Source organism: Notamacropus eugenii, chromosome 3, assembly GCF_028372415.1.
Source record: "Notamacropus eugenii isolate mMacEug1 chromosome 3, mMacEug1.pri_v2, whole genome shotgun sequence".
NCBI classification, from domain to species: Eukaryota; Metazoa; Chordata; class Mammalia; order Diprotodontia; family Macropodidae; genus Notamacropus; species Notamacropus eugenii.
In genome coordinates, this window is record NC_092874.1 from 344,967,534 (window position 1) to 344,988,893 (window position 21,360).

The 21,360-nt window shown below is 37.0% G+C and overlaps 1 protein-coding gene and 1 pseudogene across 7 annotated transcripts in view; one reads left to right on the forward strand and one right to left on the reverse strand.

Annotated features, from left to right (window-relative positions):
- The window catches only part of LOC140496850 (zinc finger protein 474-like), a 100,527-nt gene that overhangs the window by 33,082 nt on the left and 46,085 nt on the right, over nucleotides 1-21,360 (forward strand). For 2 of the 7 annotated variants that reach the window (XM_072597154.1, XM_072597156.1), the window contains 3 exons: nucleotides 11,265-11,395; nucleotides 12,613-12,752; nucleotides 18,123-19,320. In XM_072597154.1, coding sequence (XP_072453255.1) covers nucleotides 18,313-19,320 — 1,008 coding nt within the window. In that variant the 5' untranslated portion in view covers nucleotides 11,265-11,395; nucleotides 12,613-12,752; nucleotides 18,123-18,312. The remainder of the gene's footprint in view (nucleotides 1-11,264; nucleotides 11,396-12,612; nucleotides 12,753-18,122; nucleotides 19,321-21,360) is intronic. The other 5 variants (XM_072597152.1, XM_072597153.1, XM_072597155.1 and 2 more) reach the window with 3 other exon arrangements.
- LOC140496851 (serine/Arginine-related protein 53-like) lies at nucleotides 3,985-4,952 on the reverse strand (annotated as a pseudogene).

The following is a 21,360-nucleotide window of genomic DNA, read 5'->3' on the forward strand; positions in this document are numbered from 1 at the left end:
ACAATGGCTCCAGGCTCCTGCCTGCTTGGGGAGCCCTGGTCTGCCGCTGCCTCAGCTGCTGCCTCCCGAGGGGGCCTGAGTTATGGGGGCACCCCACTCCCCTCTCGCCCCACCAAAGAGACCCTCTCACCAACCCCCGTCACCTGTGGGTGGAGGGACCCGTGTGGCCGCTGGAGATTCTGTCCCTGAAGCCTGCTCGAATCCGCTCCTTTCTGCGCCACGTGGCCAACACAGGGCTGGGCTTGGTTCCACGTCTGCAGCATGATGGACCTTTTGTGAGAGGTTTCCAGGCTCTCTGGAACAGAAATCTCCTCCGCTCCACCATTCTGTGGCCTCTGTTGCTCCAGAATTTGCCGGGGTTCTTTTTTACAGATGTTCTATGGGGTGTGGGTTCGGAGCTATGTGTATGTGAGTCTTTCTACTCTGCCATGTTGGCTCAGCCCCCCCAAAGCCCATTTCTATTGTTGGTCAGTCAGTTCAGTCATGTTTAACTCTGTGACCCCATGAACTACACCGCACCAGGCTTCTATCTTTCTCTTGAAGTGTGTCCAAGTTCATATGCATTGTTTCCATACTATCTATATGTCTCATCCTCTGACATCCCCTTCTCCTTTTGCCTCTAATCTTTCCCAATATCAGGTCTTTTCCAGTGAGTCCTATTTTCTCATCATGTGGCCAAAGTATTTAAGCTTTGACTCCAGTATTAAACCTTCCAGTGAATGACCTGAATTAATTTCTTAAGAACTAATTTGACTTCCTTGATGTCCACAAAGCTCTCAAAAGTCTTCTCTAACATCACAGTTTGAAAGCATCAATTCCACTCTCAGCTTTCCTTAGAGTTCAACTCTCACAGTCATACATTGCCTCCAGGAAAACCATAGATTTTACTTTGTGGACCTTTGTTGGCAAGGTAATGTTTCTGCATTTTGGTATGTTGTCCAGAACTGCCATAGCTTTCCTTCCAAGGAGCAAGCTGCAGTCACCATCTATAGTTATCTTTGAGCCCAAGAATATGAAATCTGACATTGTTTTCATTTCTTTTACCTCTATTTGCCAGGAAGTGATGAGACCAGTTGCCAAGATCTTAGTTACTCTAAATTCACTTTAAATAGGTATTTTTGTACAATCCCTGAGCTCTGACAAAAGAATAAAAGACTCTGAAGTGCTTCTGTCTTTTTTTCATATCCTGCCACTTTGATCCACCATATAATAGGTAGCAACAATCCCTTCCCAAACCACTTTACCTCTATTGTCTGGGGATTAGAGTTGTTAAGTTTATCAGGAAAGCTAATTACTTTCTCCTAGAAGACTGGTACCCTCTTGTAGCCTCTCTTTCCTAACTCTTCTCCCCAGGCACAACTTTGTCTTAAGAACTTCACTCTACCCCTCTGGAAAGATGTTTCCTTGAAGTCACCCAGGAAATGGGACAATAGGGAAAGAAGTTATCCAAGATCAACTTTCCCAATGGAATCTAGAGAGAAAGCTTCCCTCAATCACATTTCCTTTCTGCATAATACCGCTGATTGAAGACTAGATTCATTTGAACTTCTCTGCTTTGGGAAAGCTTAATAATATGCTTTCAGTAAAGATCTCCTTAGCTCCTTTCAAGACTCCAGACAATGAAATTGAGCATTTAGAATAAAGGCATTCTCTCCTCCCCATCCTGAACCCCTATGTCGCAAGGAGATCTTAGTTCTTTTGAGTTCCCTTCACTTTTTCTCCCCAAGGACACATCGGCACATACATACACAGGTAAGCAATATCTTAGAGAAACTAGTTTATTTTGAAAATGCAGCCAAAACCAGGAAATTAACAGAAACAATATTTGGGGAAGAAATGCATATTTTTTTCCTGGAGAGAACACAAAAATCAGAAGTGAAATAGAAGGCTAAAAGAGTATCACCAGCTCTGTCGGCAACACAAAAGGTATATCTTCTTGTATCAGCTCTGTTCAGCTCAGAACCACAGTCTCTGTTGTTCTGGTAGCTATGTCCTCTCATTAGTTGTAGGCAGAGTAGTGGATAGAGTGCTGGACTTGGAGTTAGGAAGCCTCATCTTCATGAGTTCAAATCTGGCCTCAGACACATACCATGTGACCCTGGGCAAGTCACTTAACACTGTTTGACTCTGTTTACTCACCTATAAAATGAACTGGAGAAGAAAAATGGCAAACCCCTCCAGGATCTTTGCCAAAAAATCCCAAATGGGGTCACAAAGAGTCAAGCATGACTGAAAATGACTGAATATAATGACAACAAATGTCCTCTTGTGCCGTTGTAGTCTCTGGTTGGTAGCTTGGGTATGTGGCAGCCCCCTAGTTGCTCACAACATGATGGCCAATATCACTCTCCACTGCACTGGCAGTTTTCCTGCAACCATCCTTCAGTGTGCCTACACTTTTACTCTAACATCATTGCCCTTTTTTGAAACTTCATCTTCTTTACCTTTCTACCTTAGGGAGAGTAAGGTCTGAGCTTTCAGTCAGTAGCTTTCTAGTTTTCCAGGCCTGACAGAGAGAATTGTTTACTCCATCATTACACAAGTTTACTTGGGGGTGGGGGTGGGGGCAGAAAAACAAAGAGAACCAAGATTACTTAGAGTCAATAGAACTCTCTCAAGCTTCCTCTTCCTCTCATATAAGGATTCTTCATATCCCTGGACCATTATAGCACAATGAGGGTGGGGCCAGTAAGATTGCTAGAGTTAGGAAAACTCCTAAGATGTACCACTACTTCCTGGTTTAGGATTTGACCTGTAATTGTAATTCCTTTCCTTTGATTTCCTTTCTGAAAATAGCAACATTCTGGCTTAGTTATACGTGTGTGTGTGTGTGTGTGTGTGTGTGTGTGTGTGTGTGTATGTGAGGGGAGAAACAGCATATGAGACTTACTGAGTTTATAAATAGCACATAAAATTACAGGGTTCCCTCCACAATTTTGGTTATGTTAGTGGATAGAGGAAAGACGTCATAGTTGTTAGAGCTTGTCTCAGGTGTAAAAAATGACTGGCTGTGAGTATCAATGTTGAAGATCAAGACCTCAACCACATTGGGGTATTTGTAGGGCACTGCTCAATTTAGAAACACATGGGTCCCAGCTGAAATTGTTTTTCCATCACCCCCTTGATCTAAAGCCATGGTATCAAAGAAAGCCCTAAGTCACCCTCTGAAGAGTATGAGGAATAGATATTGGTTTCTGACATTTTAGTTGGACTCATATGTCCTGATAATGGACTTTCATTAGAGGTGATCAACACTGGAGGGAAAGAGAAACATATCTAATATTCCTGTGATCCCTGCCACTGGCTAGCATAGTTGTCAATCACCATTCAGAAACTACTGATTGGATAATTAATAGGTCAGTCAGCTAGTGACATTGATGGAAAAAGGAAAACATTGTCCTAAATTTACAGTTTCTTAGAATTTCATGTTTGAAGGCACCTTTGAAGGGACCATTTAACAAGCAAGGAAGCTGAAACCTAGAAATGAGAAGTGAGCTATTTGGACACAATAATACAGATAATAAGTAAAATAATAGCATTTTCTCCCTACTGAGAATAGTTAAGTCATTCACAGATGATTATCACACAATGTTGTTGTTACTGTGTACAATATTTTCCTGGTTCTTCTCAGTTCGTGTCTTTCCAGGTTTTTTTGAAGTCATTCTGCTAGTTATTTCTTATAGCACAATAGCATTCCATTACGATCACATACCACAACTTCTTCAACTGTTCCACAATTGATGAACATTCCCTCAATTTCCAATTCTTTGCACCACAAAAAGAGATACTATAAATATTTTTGTGCAAATAGATGCTTTCCCCCTTCTTTTTTGGGGGGTGTGGGCTAAAATAGTCACTTTATTGAGCTAGTCAGATAACATAAACATACACACAGCACACAGTTGTAAGCTTTCACATTGGTGTTCCCCAAAACTTCACATTTTAAGAAGTAAATTCCAATTTTATTATTAATTCAATCTCATATTAGGCAACAGGACTACTCATCAGTCATTCTTGCCAGAGAGCAATTAATCTCTTGAACCACTTTTCCTCAGTTTTAACTTTCTCAATAAATAGATTGAGATATACTAGGAATTATTGTCTTGGTACTTGATATCAGTATTGATGCTGCCAGGGTCCATCTCTTTTTCCTTGTATGGTAGATCCACAGTTACTGTTCCTGATGTTAGCTATGGCTTTCCTTCACCAGGGTCAGTGGGCTTCTTCTTTACTTGATCTGAGTGTCTGCTAAACAAAGCAATCACTTCCAATCATTTCAATTTATTTGACTCATTTCACTTGTTCTCCTAGGGTGGCTTGGTCTTCTACATTGCTTCTTATTTACTTTGCTCTTCAGCTTTCAGGGATTCATCAGATTTAGCAGAAGCTTCGAGGACCAGTTACCACTTAATTTTGTCTTGTTCAGCAGGTGGCAGGTGTTCTGATTCAGCTTTGATGTTTCCAGAATCCCAAGGGTTGGTGCTATGTAATTCTTTCTCCTTCCCTTTTTCTCTCTCCTTCTTTCTCTTCTCTATTTCTTGACCTATATTGGGCTCTTTCTCACAAGATTGGCTATGAGTTCTTCTGCAATCAGATCTTTCATTACTTTGACTCTGGGACAGTCGACAAGGTCTTGACTTTGATCTTCTCATTCTATTTTTTTATTTTGATGTCTGAGATTCATAGAATTTGCCTTAACCCCTCAATCTATTCTGACTTCATTTTCTTCTAGATCCATAGAAGCTACTACTGGAACAGTGCCTGTGTCTTCTATTATAAGACTATAGGCAGTACTATAGATCTCTAGAACAAGATCTTGACTTGCACCTTGATTTCCTTCCAGTTTTCTTATGGTGGAAGGTTTTGTCCTCTGAAGAATTACTTTAAAAGGACTGTCTTCAACTTTTTTCCCCTCTTCTCTTTTCTTCATTATCTGATGAATGACATCTCATTTTTATAAGTTGACTAGGAGATTCTTTGTTTTTTTTTTTTTTTATCTCTTTGGGATAGAGATAGTAGTGGTATTGCTTGTTCAAAGGGCATGCAGATTTATAGCCCTTTGGGCATAGTTCCAAATTAATTTCCAAAATGGTTGGTCAGTTCAAAACTCCACCAACAATCCATTAATGTCCCAATTTTCCCAGTCTTCTCTAACATCATTTCCCTTTTGTGTCATATTAGCCAATCTGACAGGTGTGAGATAGAACCTCAGTGCTGTTTTAATTTTTATTTTTCTAATCAAGAATGATTTAGAGAATTTTTTTCATATAACTATAGAAGCTTTGATTTCTTCAACTGAAAACAATCTGATCATATTCTTTGAACATTTATCAAATGAGGAATGATGTTTATTCTTAGAAATTTGACTCATTTTGCTATGTATTTGAGAACTGAGGCCTTTATCAGAGAAAGTTGTTATAAAAACTTGCCCCATTTTTTTGCTTTCCTTCTAACCTTGGTTGCCCTAATTTTGCTTGTGTAAAACCTTTTTAATTTAATATAATCAAATCCATTTTACATCTTTTAATGCTCTCTAATTTTTGTTTTGATCACAAATTCTTCCCTAATCCAAAGAACTGACAGATAAAGTATTCCATGCTCCCCTAAATTCATTTATTACCCTTTATGTCTAAAACATGCAAACATTTTGATCTTATATTATCTTAGTATAGGGTGTGAGATATTGGTCTATACATAGTTTCTATTACACTGTTTTCCAGTTTTTCCTAGCAGTTTTCAAATACTGGGTTCTTGTCACAAAAGCTTGTGTCTTTGGGTATATCAAACACAGATTACTATGGTTATTTACTACTATGTATTGTGTACCTAATCTATTCCACTGATCCACCACTCTATTTCTTAGCCAGTAACAAATTGTTTCAATGATTATCACTTTCCAACATAGTTTGAGATTTGGTATGACTGGGCCACCTTCCTTCACATTTTTTTTCATTAATTCCCTTGATATTCTTGACCTTGTTTTTCCAGATAAATTTTGTTACTATTTTTTCTACCTCTACAAAATAATTTTTGGTAGTTTAATTGGTATAATATTGAATAAGTAAATTAATTTCGGTTGAATTGTCATTTTTGCTATATTGGTTCTGCCTACACATGAGCAATTGATTTTTCTTCCCCACTTGTTTAGATCTGACTTTGTATGCAAAGTGTTTTATAATTGTGTTCATATAGTTCCTGGGTTTTTTAGCATGTAGACTTCCAAATATTTTATATTGTCTACCATTTCTGAAAATGGAATTTCTCTTTCTATCTCATCCTGCTGGACTTTATTGGTCATAGAAATGCTGATGGTTTATGTGGGTTTATTTATATTCTGCAAGTTTGCTAAAGTTATTATTTCCACTAGTTTTTTAGTTTATTCTCTAGGAATCTCTAAATATATCATCAAATCATTCACAAAGAGGTATAGTTTTGTTTCCTCGTTGCATATTCTAATTCCTTCAATGTCTTTTTCTTTTATTGCTGTAGCAAACATTTCTAGTATAATATTGAATAATAATAAAGATAATGGGCATCTTTACTTCACTCCCGACCTTACTGGGAAGACCTTGTATTCTTATAAATTTGATTGAGTTCTCTATATGTTTTAGAAATGAGGCCTTTATCAGAGACAGTATTTGTAAAAGACAATACCCATTACATATAGTGCTGAGTGATGATTTTAGATAGAAACTTATTACTTTAAGGAAAGCTCCATTTATCCCTCTGCTTTCTAGTGTTTTTAGTAGGAATGAGTATTGTAAGTGGTCAAAAGCTTTTCCTTTATCTATTGAGATAATCTTATAATTTCTGTTGGTTTTGTTATTGATAAAGTCAAGAAGTTTTATTTCTTTCTGTTTCCATTCATTTTTCTCCAGAGATCTGTTATATCTAACTTTTCTAAAATTCTATTCACATTCTTAACTTTTTTCTTGTATTTTTTTTTGTGAGATTTGTCTAGTTCTGAGGACAAGTGGAAACACCCCCTCCCAGTATAGTTTTACTATCTATTTCCTCCTGTAACTCATTTAACTTCTCCTTTAAAAATTTGGATGATATACCATTTGGTGCATATGTGGTTAGTATCAATATCACTTCATTATTTATGGTGCCTTTTAGTAAGATATGATTTTCTTCCTTATGTCTTTTGATTAAGTCTGTTTTTCCTTTTGCTTTGTCTGAGATCATGATTGTTAACTCTGTCTTTTTTTCTTCAGCTGAAGCATAATAGATTCTGCTCCTGTACCTCACCTTTAATCTGTGTGTGTCTCTATTTCAAATGTGTTTCTTATAAAAAATATATCATAGGTTTTTGGTTTTTAATCCCTTCTGTTATCTGCTTCCAGTTTATGGATGAGTTCATCCCATTCACTTTTACAGTTATGATTACTGATAATTACTGTATATTTCCTTCCATCCTTCAAAAAACCCTGAAAAGACTTATATGAACTGATGCTGAGTGAAGTTAGGAGAACCAGGAGAGCATTGTATACAGTCACAGTCATATTGTGCGATGACTGACTTTGATAGACTTAGCTCTTCTCAACAATGCAAGGATGCAGGACAACTCCCAAAGATTCATGAAGAAAAATGCAGTCCACATCCAGACAAAGAAATATGGAGTCTGGATGCAGATTAAGGCATACTATATACTCTTTTTTCCCTTGTTTTGTTCTTTCTCATGGTTCCTCCTATATGTTCTAATTCTTCTATACAACATGACTAATGTGAAAGTATGTTTAATAAGAATGTATATTCAGAGCCTATATTGGATTGCATAATGTCTTGGGGAGGGTGGCAGAGAAAAATTAAAATCTGTCGAAATGAATGTTGCAAACTAAAAATAAATTAATTTCTTAAAAAAATTATTGTTTTCTTCAGTGAGTTTTTGTACCTCCTTTTCGATTTGTCCAGTTCTGCTTTATTTTTTTTAATTTTGTATTTTATTTTCCCCCAATTGTGTATAAAAACCACTTTCAACATTCATTTTAAAAACTGAGTTGCAAATTCTCTCACCTCTTCCCCACCCTACTCATTGAGAAGGCAAGCAATTTGATATAGGTTATACATCTGTGGTGATGCAAAACATGTTTCCTTATTAGTTATGTTGTTAGAGAAAACATGGATGAAAATAAAAACCCAAGAAAAATCAAGTTTAAAAAAGTATGCTTCAGTCTATATACAGACTCTTTCTCTGGGGATATATAGCATTTTTTTTTTTGTCATAAATCCTTTAGAGTTGTCTAGGATCATTGCATTGCTGAGAATTATGAGTCATTCACAGTTGATCATCTTACAATATTTCTGTTACTGTGTACAATGTTCTCCTGGTTCTATTTATTTCACTTTAGTTTGTGTAAGTCTTTCCAGGCTTTTCTGAAAGCATTTAGCTTATCATTTCTTATAGCACAATAGTATTCTATTCCAATCATATGCCATAAATTATCCAGCTATTCCCCAATTGATGGGCATCCCCTCAACTTCTAAATTATTTTTCACAAGAAAAGAGCTGCTATAAATATTTGAGCATAATTCCAAATTGCTCTACATAATTTATTATTTGCAGAACAAAAATTATATTTCTGAGATTTCACATTCTCTGCTAATGAAAGCTTCATTTCTTCTGAGAGGCTTTCATAGAAAGATACTTAGGGGGAGCCAATGGTAGGAACAACCTCTAAATCTCACCATACTCCATCTAAGGATGGCCTTACCAGTAGTTAAAAATATGCTTTTTTGGTAACCAAGAAACAGTAAAGACTATGGGATCTTATGTTCTCCACATCTTCCTGAGAATTATGTTAAGAGGAAAGATAAGGATTGTTGATGAATATCACCTTTGAATGCCTACTAGTTGTCAACTAATGCCTTTATTGAAGATGTCTCTATTTTATTAATATGTTTTGTATAAGTGTGATAGAAGGGATATACAATGGCAGATGTTGATACATTTTATCTACCTTTTGGATAAGAGATTATTTAATAGGATCTGGGATTTTTCATTTTTTAAAAATGTTCCTTTAGATACCTTACATATAAATACCTTGGTGATCCTACAATTGTGTCTTCTCCAGTATGGATCTCCTCTTGTTCCAGTCTGGGATGCTTTTCTTATTCTTGTTCTCTTTAGTGCCATTTCTAGCTTCTTAATAAACTTATCTAAGACTATAATGTTAGCTAAGGACCAAGTGTGTTGATTCTTCCCTTTATAATGGAGAAAAACATTTGTTTGAGTCATCTCTACAAATACTTTCCATTTTTTCTTCTATTTATTATCTCTTTCAATTTCATCTTTAAATTTTTTAGAGATGATTTGGATTAGTTCTTAACAAGTTTTCTTTAAACTGGTCTTAACATACTTTCCCATAATATCTCTTCATCCTCATCTTTCTTTATCTTTTCATTTGAAGTCAACGGTATCGGAGTGTATGTTGATTTAATTTGAAACATTTTACTGAATTCTTCATAGAATTTTTTTTGCTTCTTCTTCCTCAGAAACTAATATTGGTTCATAAGCTACAGTTATTTTCATAGTTGTCCTTTTGAAAATATTTATCATCATTTATGCAATACAAGATGATCAGATATCTTATAAAATGTTTCTTGTTACCTGTTGTCATACAATAAAAACAAATTCTTCTTTTCCTTCTCCTCCTCATTCTCCTCCTAGTCCTTCTCCTTTATTCTTTCAGGAGTACCTAAGATTCTTTCTTCTATTTCAATTCAACTTTCTTCTTTCTTATAGGTTACTTGATAGCAAAGATGTCAAGACTGACATGATTTAGGTCATCCAGCATTCTTTGATTATTGGGAAATAAAAGAGTACATATAGTCAAATTAAAATTTGTTGATGTTTCTAAAATACATGATTTTTGGATCTGTTTGTCCTCTTTACTACCACTTTATCATGATCGCTATAGACGTGGAAGGGGAGTATGTAAGGTTGAGCACAAATTTGTATTTTTCTTTGTGTCATAGGTTACCATGGCCAAGATATTCATCATCAAATAGTCAGCCTAGTAGTGGTGAGCCTTTCCCTCCTTAGCTGGGCTGGTCTTTGGAAAATAGACTCAGTCTGTTCCCGGGACCTTACTTGAAGATTGTCCAGCATTGTAGAATCTGCCAGAGTTTATACTATGCTGGCATAGCCTTTGACAACCCAATGGAACTTCTGTGCCACAATGAGGCATCAAGTATGATTTTGTGGAGAATTTTTAAACTGTCCAGACGCAAAATTCATGCTGATTATTTTATGGAAGTGTTAGCTAGCTGGTTAGATATGAAACTCTATCAAAGTAACTTTTATGGAGTTGAAATCTATTTTTTAAAATAATAAAGTCTACAATTTTAACCCTACACAGGTAATTCAATAAAGATTCTGTTCAATTGAGAATGTATTGGATTCAGTTTGCAGAGAAATAGCCCACTCTAGCCTCTTTCTAGTTATAAGTATGAAGCCTCTTAATTATAGCTGGCTCAACAGCCACCATGGGCTTTTCACTCTAATCTCCAGAATCTTCCTAGAAGAGAGGTAAAGATAGAGGAAATTTATAGAGCTCAGTGATCCAAGAAGAAAAAGAAGTTCTTGCCTATTTCCACCTCCTCATGCTTACTACCTCTTCTGGGTGAGCCAGATGCCATATTCAAAAAAATCTATCAAAAGTCTCAATTCTCAATCTCCCCCAGCCCCAAGAACTCTCAAATATAACCACGCTCTTCTAGAAAGCTACACACCATGATTTGAGTCAATGCTTTTATTTGCCCATATTATTTGCCCATTCTAGGCTTCTGGAAGTCTTAGAATGAACCTGCACTTTCTGTATTAGACATCAGACCTGGTAATCAGCATCTTTACTGTGTGCTGTTAATTAGGGAAAGAACCAAATGAGAATGGCGACTCTTTGATCCCTATACAGAGCCCTAAGTACACTCTTTTCTTGGGAATTATAGTCTGACAGTAGCTGATGCTTAAGGGCCTCATTAAACAGCTAAATGACAAAATTAGTTACAAGGAAGCAGGCTTTCAACATATGGCTGCTGGAAAGTGAGAGGAGTAAAGTCAAGTACCCTCTAATTCATTTTGATGATGACCAGTTCAGACTCTACCCTTCCTCTTATTTGTATTGTTATCCTCTATCTAATGAACAATTACTTTGTATGAATATTATTTTAATCTCCTGGTATAAAACAACTTTTCAAAAGTATTAAATCAATATTTTACTTGTGTCTCCTCTCCATTCCCCAATCCCACTTCACCTTTATAGAACTATCATCTATTGCCAACATGCCATCTAGATTTTCACATCTCTTCCATCTGTGGATATATGAATTTTTCTCTCCAGTTCCAGGAACAGAAGAACTTGGGGAAATGGTGTCAAGTGGATTCAGACGTAAGGTATTTAAATGGCATTTTTGAAAGGCCCTACTTGTAGAAATAGATGAAATGAACCACTTTAGCCAAAAGGAGTTTGTGTCTCTCTATATATTTTTGATTAGAATATGGATATATTTATAAAACTTTTATCTTTAAATGCTAGTCTAATTATTTTTATGATGTGTTTGGGTAGCAGATCATGGTAAGCATTTTAAGTGCATATGTTTGACACTTCCTAACACAGTCACTTAATTCTTAAATTAAGTGGTCTCTATTTTTTCTTTATCAAACTTTGTTCTGACTTTCTAACACTTCAGTAGCATACTAAGCACTGGATAGATTATCTTTAGTTACTCATACACTTTTATATGATCATATATCATTGATAAGTAATATGCAGTAGTTACTGTCATTATTACAAAAAGATGTCATCTGGTCCTGTCCGCCTCATACAAAAGGGCAAAAAGGGGCACAGAGCCTGGCTCAGGTATGAGTTCTGGTTCAAGAGCAGAAGCTGAATATATGAGCAAGCAAATACACCTGACAATAAAGAAATAGTAGAGGGAATCCCAAGATAAAATCGTAGAGAAATTGTTTCAGAGAGAGATTTTTCACCTTTCAGAGAAAAACTAGCCTAACCCATGCTATAGCAAGGAGGAGAGAACTCTCGTAAAGAGTGTTGTTATGATACATATCCTCTGGGTGAATGAATTTGTAATATATTTCTAAACACAAATATGCCATGTCATCCTACAAGTTAATATTTATAAAAATAGTGATTCTATTTCTACATGCCACATTTTATAAAGGACATTGACAAAACAGGGGTTGTGTAAAGGAGGGCGATCCTCTAGAAAAAGGGCCTGGGTCAAATAAGGATCAATTGAAGGAATTTAGGATACTTAGACTGAAAAAGAGATTTGGAGAAGGGGAGGAGGATAGATGGACATAATAGTTGCTTGCAAGTATTTGAAGGCTTTTCATTTGGGACATTAGACTTCCAGAAGCAGAACCAAAAACAATGGGTCAACATTACAGGAGCAGATTTCAGTTCAAAGTGAGGGAAGCCAGAGTGGAATAGCTATCTAAGGTGGTAGTAGGTTTCCCGTTACTGAACATCTTCACGCAAGGGCTGGATGATGACTTGTTTGTAATGTTTGGTAGCAGTTGAAGTCCTCAGAAGAATTAGAAGACCTCATATGTTCCTTCCAACTCTGACATTCTGTGTTATTCTATAGGTTTTTGAGGCCTTGGAACTTAAATAGCATTCTTTGTGAGAGGCAGCTAGGTGGCACAGTGGATAGAGCACAGGGCCTGAAGTCAGGAAGACCTGAGTTCAAATCCAGCCTCAGACACTTACTATCTGTGGGGGCCCAGGGTAAGTTGTTGAACCTCTGTCTTCCTCATTTTCCTCATTTATAAAATGGGAATAATAATTTCCATGGTGGTTCTGAGGCTAAAATGAGATAGCACTTGTAAAGTGCTTTGCAAGCCTTGAAGCCTTATATAAAAATGCATGCTACAAATGCTAGCTCTGCTTCCCTCGAAAGGTAGACAAGGCAAACAAAGTGAAACAATACAAATTACTACATAAACCAGCACCCTTCTGCCAAGACCTAATTTTTCTCTTCTCCCATTCACCACCATCTTTGCTATACACTAGGATTAAAAGAAACAAAGGAGTGCAACCCCAGAGCTAGGGTCTACTGCTTTGTACATCACAGAACTAGACTGATTTCTCCAACCCCTCTTTATCTTCAGCTAGTGAGAGTCATTCCTCCAACTGGCAGTGAAGGACATCCAAGTAATGGGAGAAGGTAGCCTTGGAGTCAAGGAGACCTAATTTCATGCCTTATCTATGATATTTAGGAGCTATATGACCATGGATAAATCACTTAACTTTTCAGTGTCCCAAGATCTGGCACTGTCAGTGGAATATTAAGGGAAGAGGCTTTTGAAAAGAACACACTTGATTTGAATGCAGAACAGAGAGGAGAGGACATTGAAAAGAAGGATGCAGTTATATTGTGCCCACCCACCACAGGAACTTTTCTGTCAGGAGTAAATGTGAATGGGAGGGAGAATCGGATTAAGAGCTTCAGACTCCCAAAGATTACTCAGTAGTAGGGGAGATTACTCTTACTCAGTAGTAAGGGGAGAGGGGCAGAAAGAAGGTGATAGATTGATGAGAGGAGAAAGAAGACATATAGCATTTGTGAAAACCCAAGTAGGGGTGGTGTCAGAACTAGGAAGACACCTTAACTTGCTGGAACATACAGCTAAACCTTCCACATTGCGTCTTGGCCCATCGTTTTGATATATGTTGAGTCAGCATAAGAAATTAAATGGCAATTTTGGGGGAGTTTTGCAGAAGCTGTAGATGACATGCAAAGGCCAGCACATGACACAGAAAAAGTTAAGAAACTCAGAAATGCATAAAATATATGTAAAATATTGTATAATCTTATAACATTTTATTATAATTATATATTGTTAATATATATTAATTAAATATGTTATTATAATAATAATTATATCACTTTATCTTTTAATACCATAAAATTAAGACTTCTCTGGTATGAAGAGGGGGCCAAAAATTTTACATGGGTTTTTCAGATCATGGGGTGCCACATCCCTAATTCCCATAATGTGAAAGGAATAACTGCACATGCAAGGAAATCTTTCTGCAGTCTATCTAATTCTACTTTTTGAAGTCTCTAAAATCAAATTAGATCACGGAATCAGAGGCTCAGAGAACATTAAGTCTAACTCATATATAAATGATGGTTCCCTCTACAATATGCTCAACAATTGGCCAGGCAACTTTTCCTTGGAAACTTCTGGATGGATGGAGTGGGAGGAAGGAATCATTATCTTTCATGACAGCTTATTACATTTTCAGATAATTTAATTTAATTAGGAGGCTTTTCCTGACATAAGTCAAAATTTGCCTGTCTGCAACTTTTGCTCATTGCTTTCAATTGTACCTATTGTCTAATTCCTTTGCCATACAAGAATCTTGCAAATAATTAAAGATAGTGCAAATGTCCCTCTCCTCATCACATTATTCTTTTCTCATGGCTCAACATGCTCAATTTTCTTTTCATCCTTACATAACATGTCTACCAACCTGTTCATTGTTTAATTGGTTATTGTCATTCTTAGAAATCAAAATTCACTACTGTCATTGACAATCATAATTATTTTTCAAAATATTAAGTTATTTTATTTTTTGCATTAAAATGCTTTCCCATATTGCTGATTGGTGAGAGTACGCTAATGGCTCAGTCTAGGAACTCGAATGAAATAAGACTATATTTTGTTATTCAGTCTCTCAGTAATATCTGACTCTTCATGACTCAGTGGAACACAGCATACTAGGCCCTTCTGTCCTCTACTATCTGTTGGAGTCTCTCTAAGCTCTTGTTCATTGTTTCCATGGCAATATTTATTCATTTCATCCTCTGCCATCTCCTTCTTCTTTTGCCTACAATCTTTCCCAGCATCAGGGTCTTTTCGAATGAGTCTCATTTGCTCATTATGTGGCCAAAGCATTTAAATATTTAAACTTCAACTTCAGTGAATGACTGAAATTAATTTCTTTAGATATTGACTGATTTGACCTCTTTGCTGTTCAAGGGACTTTCAAAAGTCTTCTCTAACACCGCAGGGTCTGAGATTGTTGATATTTCTTCTGAAAACCTTAATTCCAATTTTTTATTTGTCCAGCCTGGGATTGCACAAGATGTACTCTGCATATAAGTTAAAATAAATAAGATGACAATATATACCCTTGTCATACACCTTTCCCAATCTTAAAGCAATCAGTTGTTCCATGTTCAGTTCTAACTATTGTTTCTTGACCCACAGACAGTTCCTCAGGAGACAAGTAAGATGATCTGGTACGCTCATTTCTTTGAGGACTTGTCACATTTTGGTGTGATTCACACAGTCAAAGGCTTTAATGTAATCAGTGAAGCAGAAGTAGATTTTTTTCTGGAACACTCTTATTTTCTCCATAATCCAGTGAACATCTGAATTGTGGTCTCTTAATTCCTTTGTCGCCTCAAAAACAAGCTTGCTCTTCTGATAATTTTCAGTTCACATATTACTGAAGCTTAGCTTGCAGAATCTCCAGCATAACCTTGTCGGCATATGAAGCGATCACAATTAATCAGTTATTTGAATATTTGGCATTGCCCTTCTTCAAGACTGGAATATGAACTGATCTTTTCCAATCCAGCGACCACTATAGAATTTGCTAAATTTGCTGACATACTGAGTGCAACACTTTAACAACACCATCCTTTAGGATTTTAAATAGAAATTTCAGCAGAAATTTCATCACATCCACTTGTCTTATTGTTAGCAATGTTTCCTAAGGTCCACTTGATTTCATTCTCTAGGATGTCCAACTCAATATTAAGTAACTAAACCATTATGATTTTCAGTGATGTTAAGTTCTTTCTTGTATAGTTCTTCTACATATTTTTACCATCTTTTCTTACTCTCTGTGTCTCTTAACTCCCTACCATTTTTGTCTTTTATCTCATTTTTAAATGAAATATTCCCTTCATAGCTCTAACTTTCTTGAAGAGATCTTATCTTTTCCATTTTATTATTTTCTTCTATTTATTTGCCTTGCTCATTTAAATAAAAACATTTTCTCTCCTTGCCATTCTCTGGAATTCTACATTCAGTTAGCTATATCTTTCTCCTCTTTTTTCTTCAGCTGTTTGTAAAGCCTCATCAGACAGCTGGCAGCTAGGTGGTACATGGATAGAGCACCAGTGCAGAAGTCAGGAGGACCTGAGTTCAAATCTCACCTCAGACACTTGATGCTCACTAGCTATGTGACCTTGGGCAAGTCACTTAACCTCAATTGCCTCATCCTGGGTCATCTCCAGTCATGGAGATCAGTCATCCTGATGAATATCTGGTCACTGGATTCAGATGGCTCTGGAGGAGAAGTGAGGCTGCTGACCTGCACAGTCCTCCCTCACTCAAAACAAAGTCAAGTGCAAGTCATGTCATCATTTCTCTGATGGCATGGTCTTCTTTGGCAATGAAGGATTGAACACACATCAGACAGCCATTTTGATTTCTTGCTATACTTTTTCTTTGGAATGCTGCCTCCTGTACAGTATTGCACACTCCTGTCCATAGTAATTCAGGCACTCTTTCTACCAGACCCAATCCTGGAAATCTCTTCATTACCTCCACTTGATTTTCATAAGGAATGTTATTTAGATGATACCTATGTGATCTGATGGTTTTTCCTATTTTCATTGATTTAAGTCTTTAAATATTGAATAAGAAGCTCATGATCTGATTCAAGTCTTATTTTAACTGACTGTATAGAGAGACCTTCTCCACCTTTGGTTGCAAAGTATATAATCAATTTGATTTTGATATTGACAATTTGGTGATGTCCATGTGTAGAGTTGCCTTTTGGGTTGCTGAAAAAATAATGTTTGCTATGACTAGCCAGTTATCTCGATGAAACCCTATTAGTCTCTTCCTAGTTCATTTTTGTATTCCAAGGCCAAAATTACCTGTTATCCCAATTATCTTTTGACTTCCTACTTCAGCACTCCAACCTCTACGCTGAATGTGATATCTTTTTGTTGTTGTTTTATATCTAGAAAATATTGTACATCTTCATAGAATTAAACAACTTTGGATTCCTCAGTATCAGCAGTTTTCCTTGGATTCAAAAAGATCATTCTGTTATTTTTGAAATTATACCCCAGGACTGTATTTCTTACCCTCTTATTGATTATGAGGGCTACTCTTATTTCATCTAAGGGATTCTTGCCTATAACAATATAAATAATGATGAATTTACCTTTCCAATCCATTTAAGTTTGCTTATGCCCAAGATGTTGTAGTTGAATCTTTCCATCTCCTATTTGACTACATCCAACTTACCTTGTTTCATAGGTCTTACATTCCAGGTTCCTGCGTCATATTGGTCTTTATGGTACTGGACCTTCCTTTTATCACCAGATACACCTATACTGTTCAGCTTTGACCCAGACTCCTCATTCTTTCTGAAGCAGCTTGTCATTGTCCTCTGCTTTTGTGTTGGCCACCTTCCAACCTGAGGGGTTCAACTTCTGATGTCACATCTTTTATCATTTTAGTATTATCTTGGGCATTTTATTGGCAAAATACTGCAATCATTTGCCATTTCTTTCTCCAATGGATCACCTTTTGTCTGAATTCTCTTCTGTGACCTGTCTTTGAGCTATGTAAGCCGCTCCACCACAACAATGCAATGATCCAGGAGGATGTAGATCATACAGCTTTTAACAAAAAGTAGTTTGCTTAGCAATATTATGGAAACAAAAGTCATCAGATATATGATATTTCTGGTGGGTACAGTTTCCTAACCTAAGAATTTGCACTACCAAGTCAGTGGGGCATGTCTGACCTGAAGAGCCCCCATATTCTCATGCACTGGTCTTTTATTCTTAGGAATCCAGGAAATTATGACAATGAGTTGAAGTCAATTCTCTGGACCAAGTAAATCCTGAGAATGATTTCATTTTTACTTTTAGGGAAGAGCTATCATTACCTAGATGGAGGAAATGTTGCTCCAATGTTTTATTTGGTGGGGGGTGGGGTTGGGGGGGAGAGTAGAGTTTAGTTCTCAAAGCTTTGAAAAGCCACATATTGCCCTAGGGCTGAGGGTTTGTTACTTTTGCTATATAATTATAATCATTTGGTTTACATTTTCTTTCAGGTCTCAGAGACTTCTGAGAGTTTGATGGAGGCTTTGCAACAATCTAGATAACTGCCTTGCAATGAAACTTTGGATACTAGATCTTTGGGACCAAGGTACTTGCAACAACATGGAACTTCAGGACAGAAAGCATCATACTAATAAGAAACCCATCTTAAACTCTACTTTATGGGAAGAGAGATCATCCTGAATGGAAAAATCAAAGGTAAAAAAGAATACCAGTGGCTTACATCACACTACAAATAGCTCAGCGAGGCCCAACCAAGTAATCCTTTCTAGTGACTCCAACCTTCGTAGAAATTCATCAGGAACAACAAAGCTTAGTCCTTCTAAAATCATCAAAAAAACTACTCAGATAAAGAGACCAAGTACTGTCATCCTAGTGAAACGATCCAATAGGGGAAACATGTCTGATGGTCTGGCTCACCTCCCTATAATCCCACCGCGAAGACCACCTTTTAGACTGTGCTACATTTGTGGAAAAGAATTTGGTTCTCAGTCGATTTCTATTCATGAACCCCAGTGTCTGAAGAAGTGGCATATTGAAAACGACAAGTTACCCAGAAATCTCAGAAGACCAGAGCCCCAAAGACCTAGATCTCTCAGTGGCACTAGTTCTTATAATTTGCAGTCTATCAACAATGTTTCCTGTGAGAGTCTTCTGACTCAACTGGTGCCTTGCCAACACTGTGGTCGAACTTTCTTGCCTGACCTTCTTGTTGCTCACCAACGAAGGTGCAAGCCAAAAGTTAATTTCTCTGAGAATCCCCCTGGCAAGAAGCAAACCCTTGGTGGATTCATGTGCCCACCAAAAACTCTCCTCTGTTACATCTGTGGCAAAGAGTTTTTCAGCCAGGCCCTTTCTGCCCATGAGTTAAAGTGCCTGGAGAAATGGAAAGCAGAAAATGAGCGACTCCCCAGTGAGCTTCGCCAGGTAGCCCCTCAGAAGCCAAAGCAATATTCAGCCAAGCCAGCTGAGCCTGAGATGACACAAACTTCTAATGACAGTCAGGAGGGTCAGCTAATGGTTTGCTCCAAGTGTAACAAGAGCTTTAAACCAGATCGTCTTCAAGTACACCAAAAAATTTGCCAAGTTCAAGCCTCTGATTCCAGCACCTTTGGAAGTAGAAGCAGTGGGAGGGAGGCAGTCAAACTTCAGCAACAGAAGAGCAAGGCAGGATCCTCCCGATCTGACAAGGTAATCCCTTGCACAAAAGGCATACTAAAGGGGCCTGGCGATATTTTCCATGACTCTAAAAGAAACTTTTCTCCTAGAATACTTCTTTAAGTGTCTAATTTCTCTCTTGGAAAACCCTTGGTGAATCTTCAGGGAGACATAACCTTCATAAAAAAAAATCTTAAGTTGCTTTACTGTTTTCTCAATTCTCTGAATCTCTGTAGTCCAAGGGGAAGAAAAAGAAAGATGGACACCCCATTCCTTGTTTCCCTATTATACTTTATCTCTGGGAGAGGCTGTTATTTGCAAATGAGTCATTAATGCTGTGTCTGTTACAAAGTTATAACTCCCTTTTCAATAGCCAGGATTCACTGTGGTTTATTTCAGTCATCTGCATTAGGAATTTGCTGTTGGCAATACTGAGTTATGTTGAGTTTATTCGACTAAAATAGAATCTGTGTCAAAAATCCCAAATGACTAAAGCAGTACACACTAGAGTACTTTTGGTAACTCTCAGACCTGCAACTGAGACCTCTTTTTCTTAAAAAAAAAATTAGTCAATGAATAGTTAATCAAATGAAGGATATGCTCCAAAATAGTTGTTATCCCATCTTCAGGAAAGAAAAGAAAGGGAAATGAATGAATATTTATATAGTCCTATTATGTACCTGATACTTTGTGCTAAGTGCTTTATAAATTTGAACCTCACATTGGTACTGGATCCCCCTTTTACAGAAGAAACTGAGTTAAGTGACTTGCTCAAAGTCACATAACTACTAAGAGTCTGAGGTCGGATTTGGACTCAAGGTTTCTGATTCTAGGCCTAGTCCTCTATCCAGTGTGCCACCACCTAGTTGCCAGGCTAATAAATAAGCATTTCTATGTGCTGGCTAAGTGCTATTTATTGTTACAAGAGACAGCCAATGTCCCCCACTTCTGCTGAACCCCATGCTCCAGGAATAGTTATGGGTCTAGTGCTTTCCTGGACCATGCCCAGTTGTTATTATATTGTTTTCATATCTTTTGTAAGTGAAGAATTGCTATACTTTTTAAGTATAAGCTTTCTAGTTGACTAGCCCTGCCATCCTTCGATGTGATAGCGAGCCAATACATGCTGACCTTCCTGGGCTTGCTTTCTGAAATGCTGATTTACCAAACAAATTGGGCTGGTTTGGCTGATTGGGGAATCCTGCAGTTTTCAGGACAAAATAGGAATGGTTTATGATTTTCTCATTTACATAGTTTCTGTTCTCCTTTACTAATTTCTTAGTTTTGGGGGGACAAATGTATTCCTTTTCTTCCATTTTTTCATATTTAATAATTAAAGCTACATATATATGAATTTTTCATATCCTCAAAGGATTAAATTGAAACACCATAAAAAGTTACAATATTGTGTAACTTTGCGGTGAATGTTTATGAAAGAACTCAAGGGACAACGAAGTGGTGCAATGGATAGAGTGTTGGGCCAGGCATCTAGAGGAACTGAGTATAAATCCAGTCTCAGACACTAGTTCTGTGACCATGGGCAAGTCACTTCCCATCTGTTTACCTCAATCTCTTCATCTATAAAATAAGGATAACACCTATTTTTCAAGGTTGGTGTGAGGATCAAGTGGGATAATAATTAGTGCAGTGCCTGCTTCATATAAGGTAGTATACAAATATTAACTATACTGTGATTATTGTTATTTTTCTTGTAAAATGAAAATCCCAAATTTAAATGGGGCACACAAAGACTCTATACTAGTTTCAAAAGTTTGGTTCTTTTTTCCCCTGACTTTAAAAATTTCTGTGTTCATCCAAAATGTTATGTAATCTGAATTCATTGAGAGAGACAGAGACAGAAAGGAGTGAAAGGGAGAGACAGACCAACAGACAGACGATGTGGGAAGAGGCAGGGAAGAGAAAGGCAGAGAGAAAGAAAAAGAGAAAGAGAGAGACTTAGAGTGTAAGTTCCTTGTGAAAAAGGATTATTTCATTCTTTAAACTTGTATCCCCAAGCACCTAATAGAGTGTACATACGAGACACTTTTGGAATGTTTTTTTCATTAATTGAAT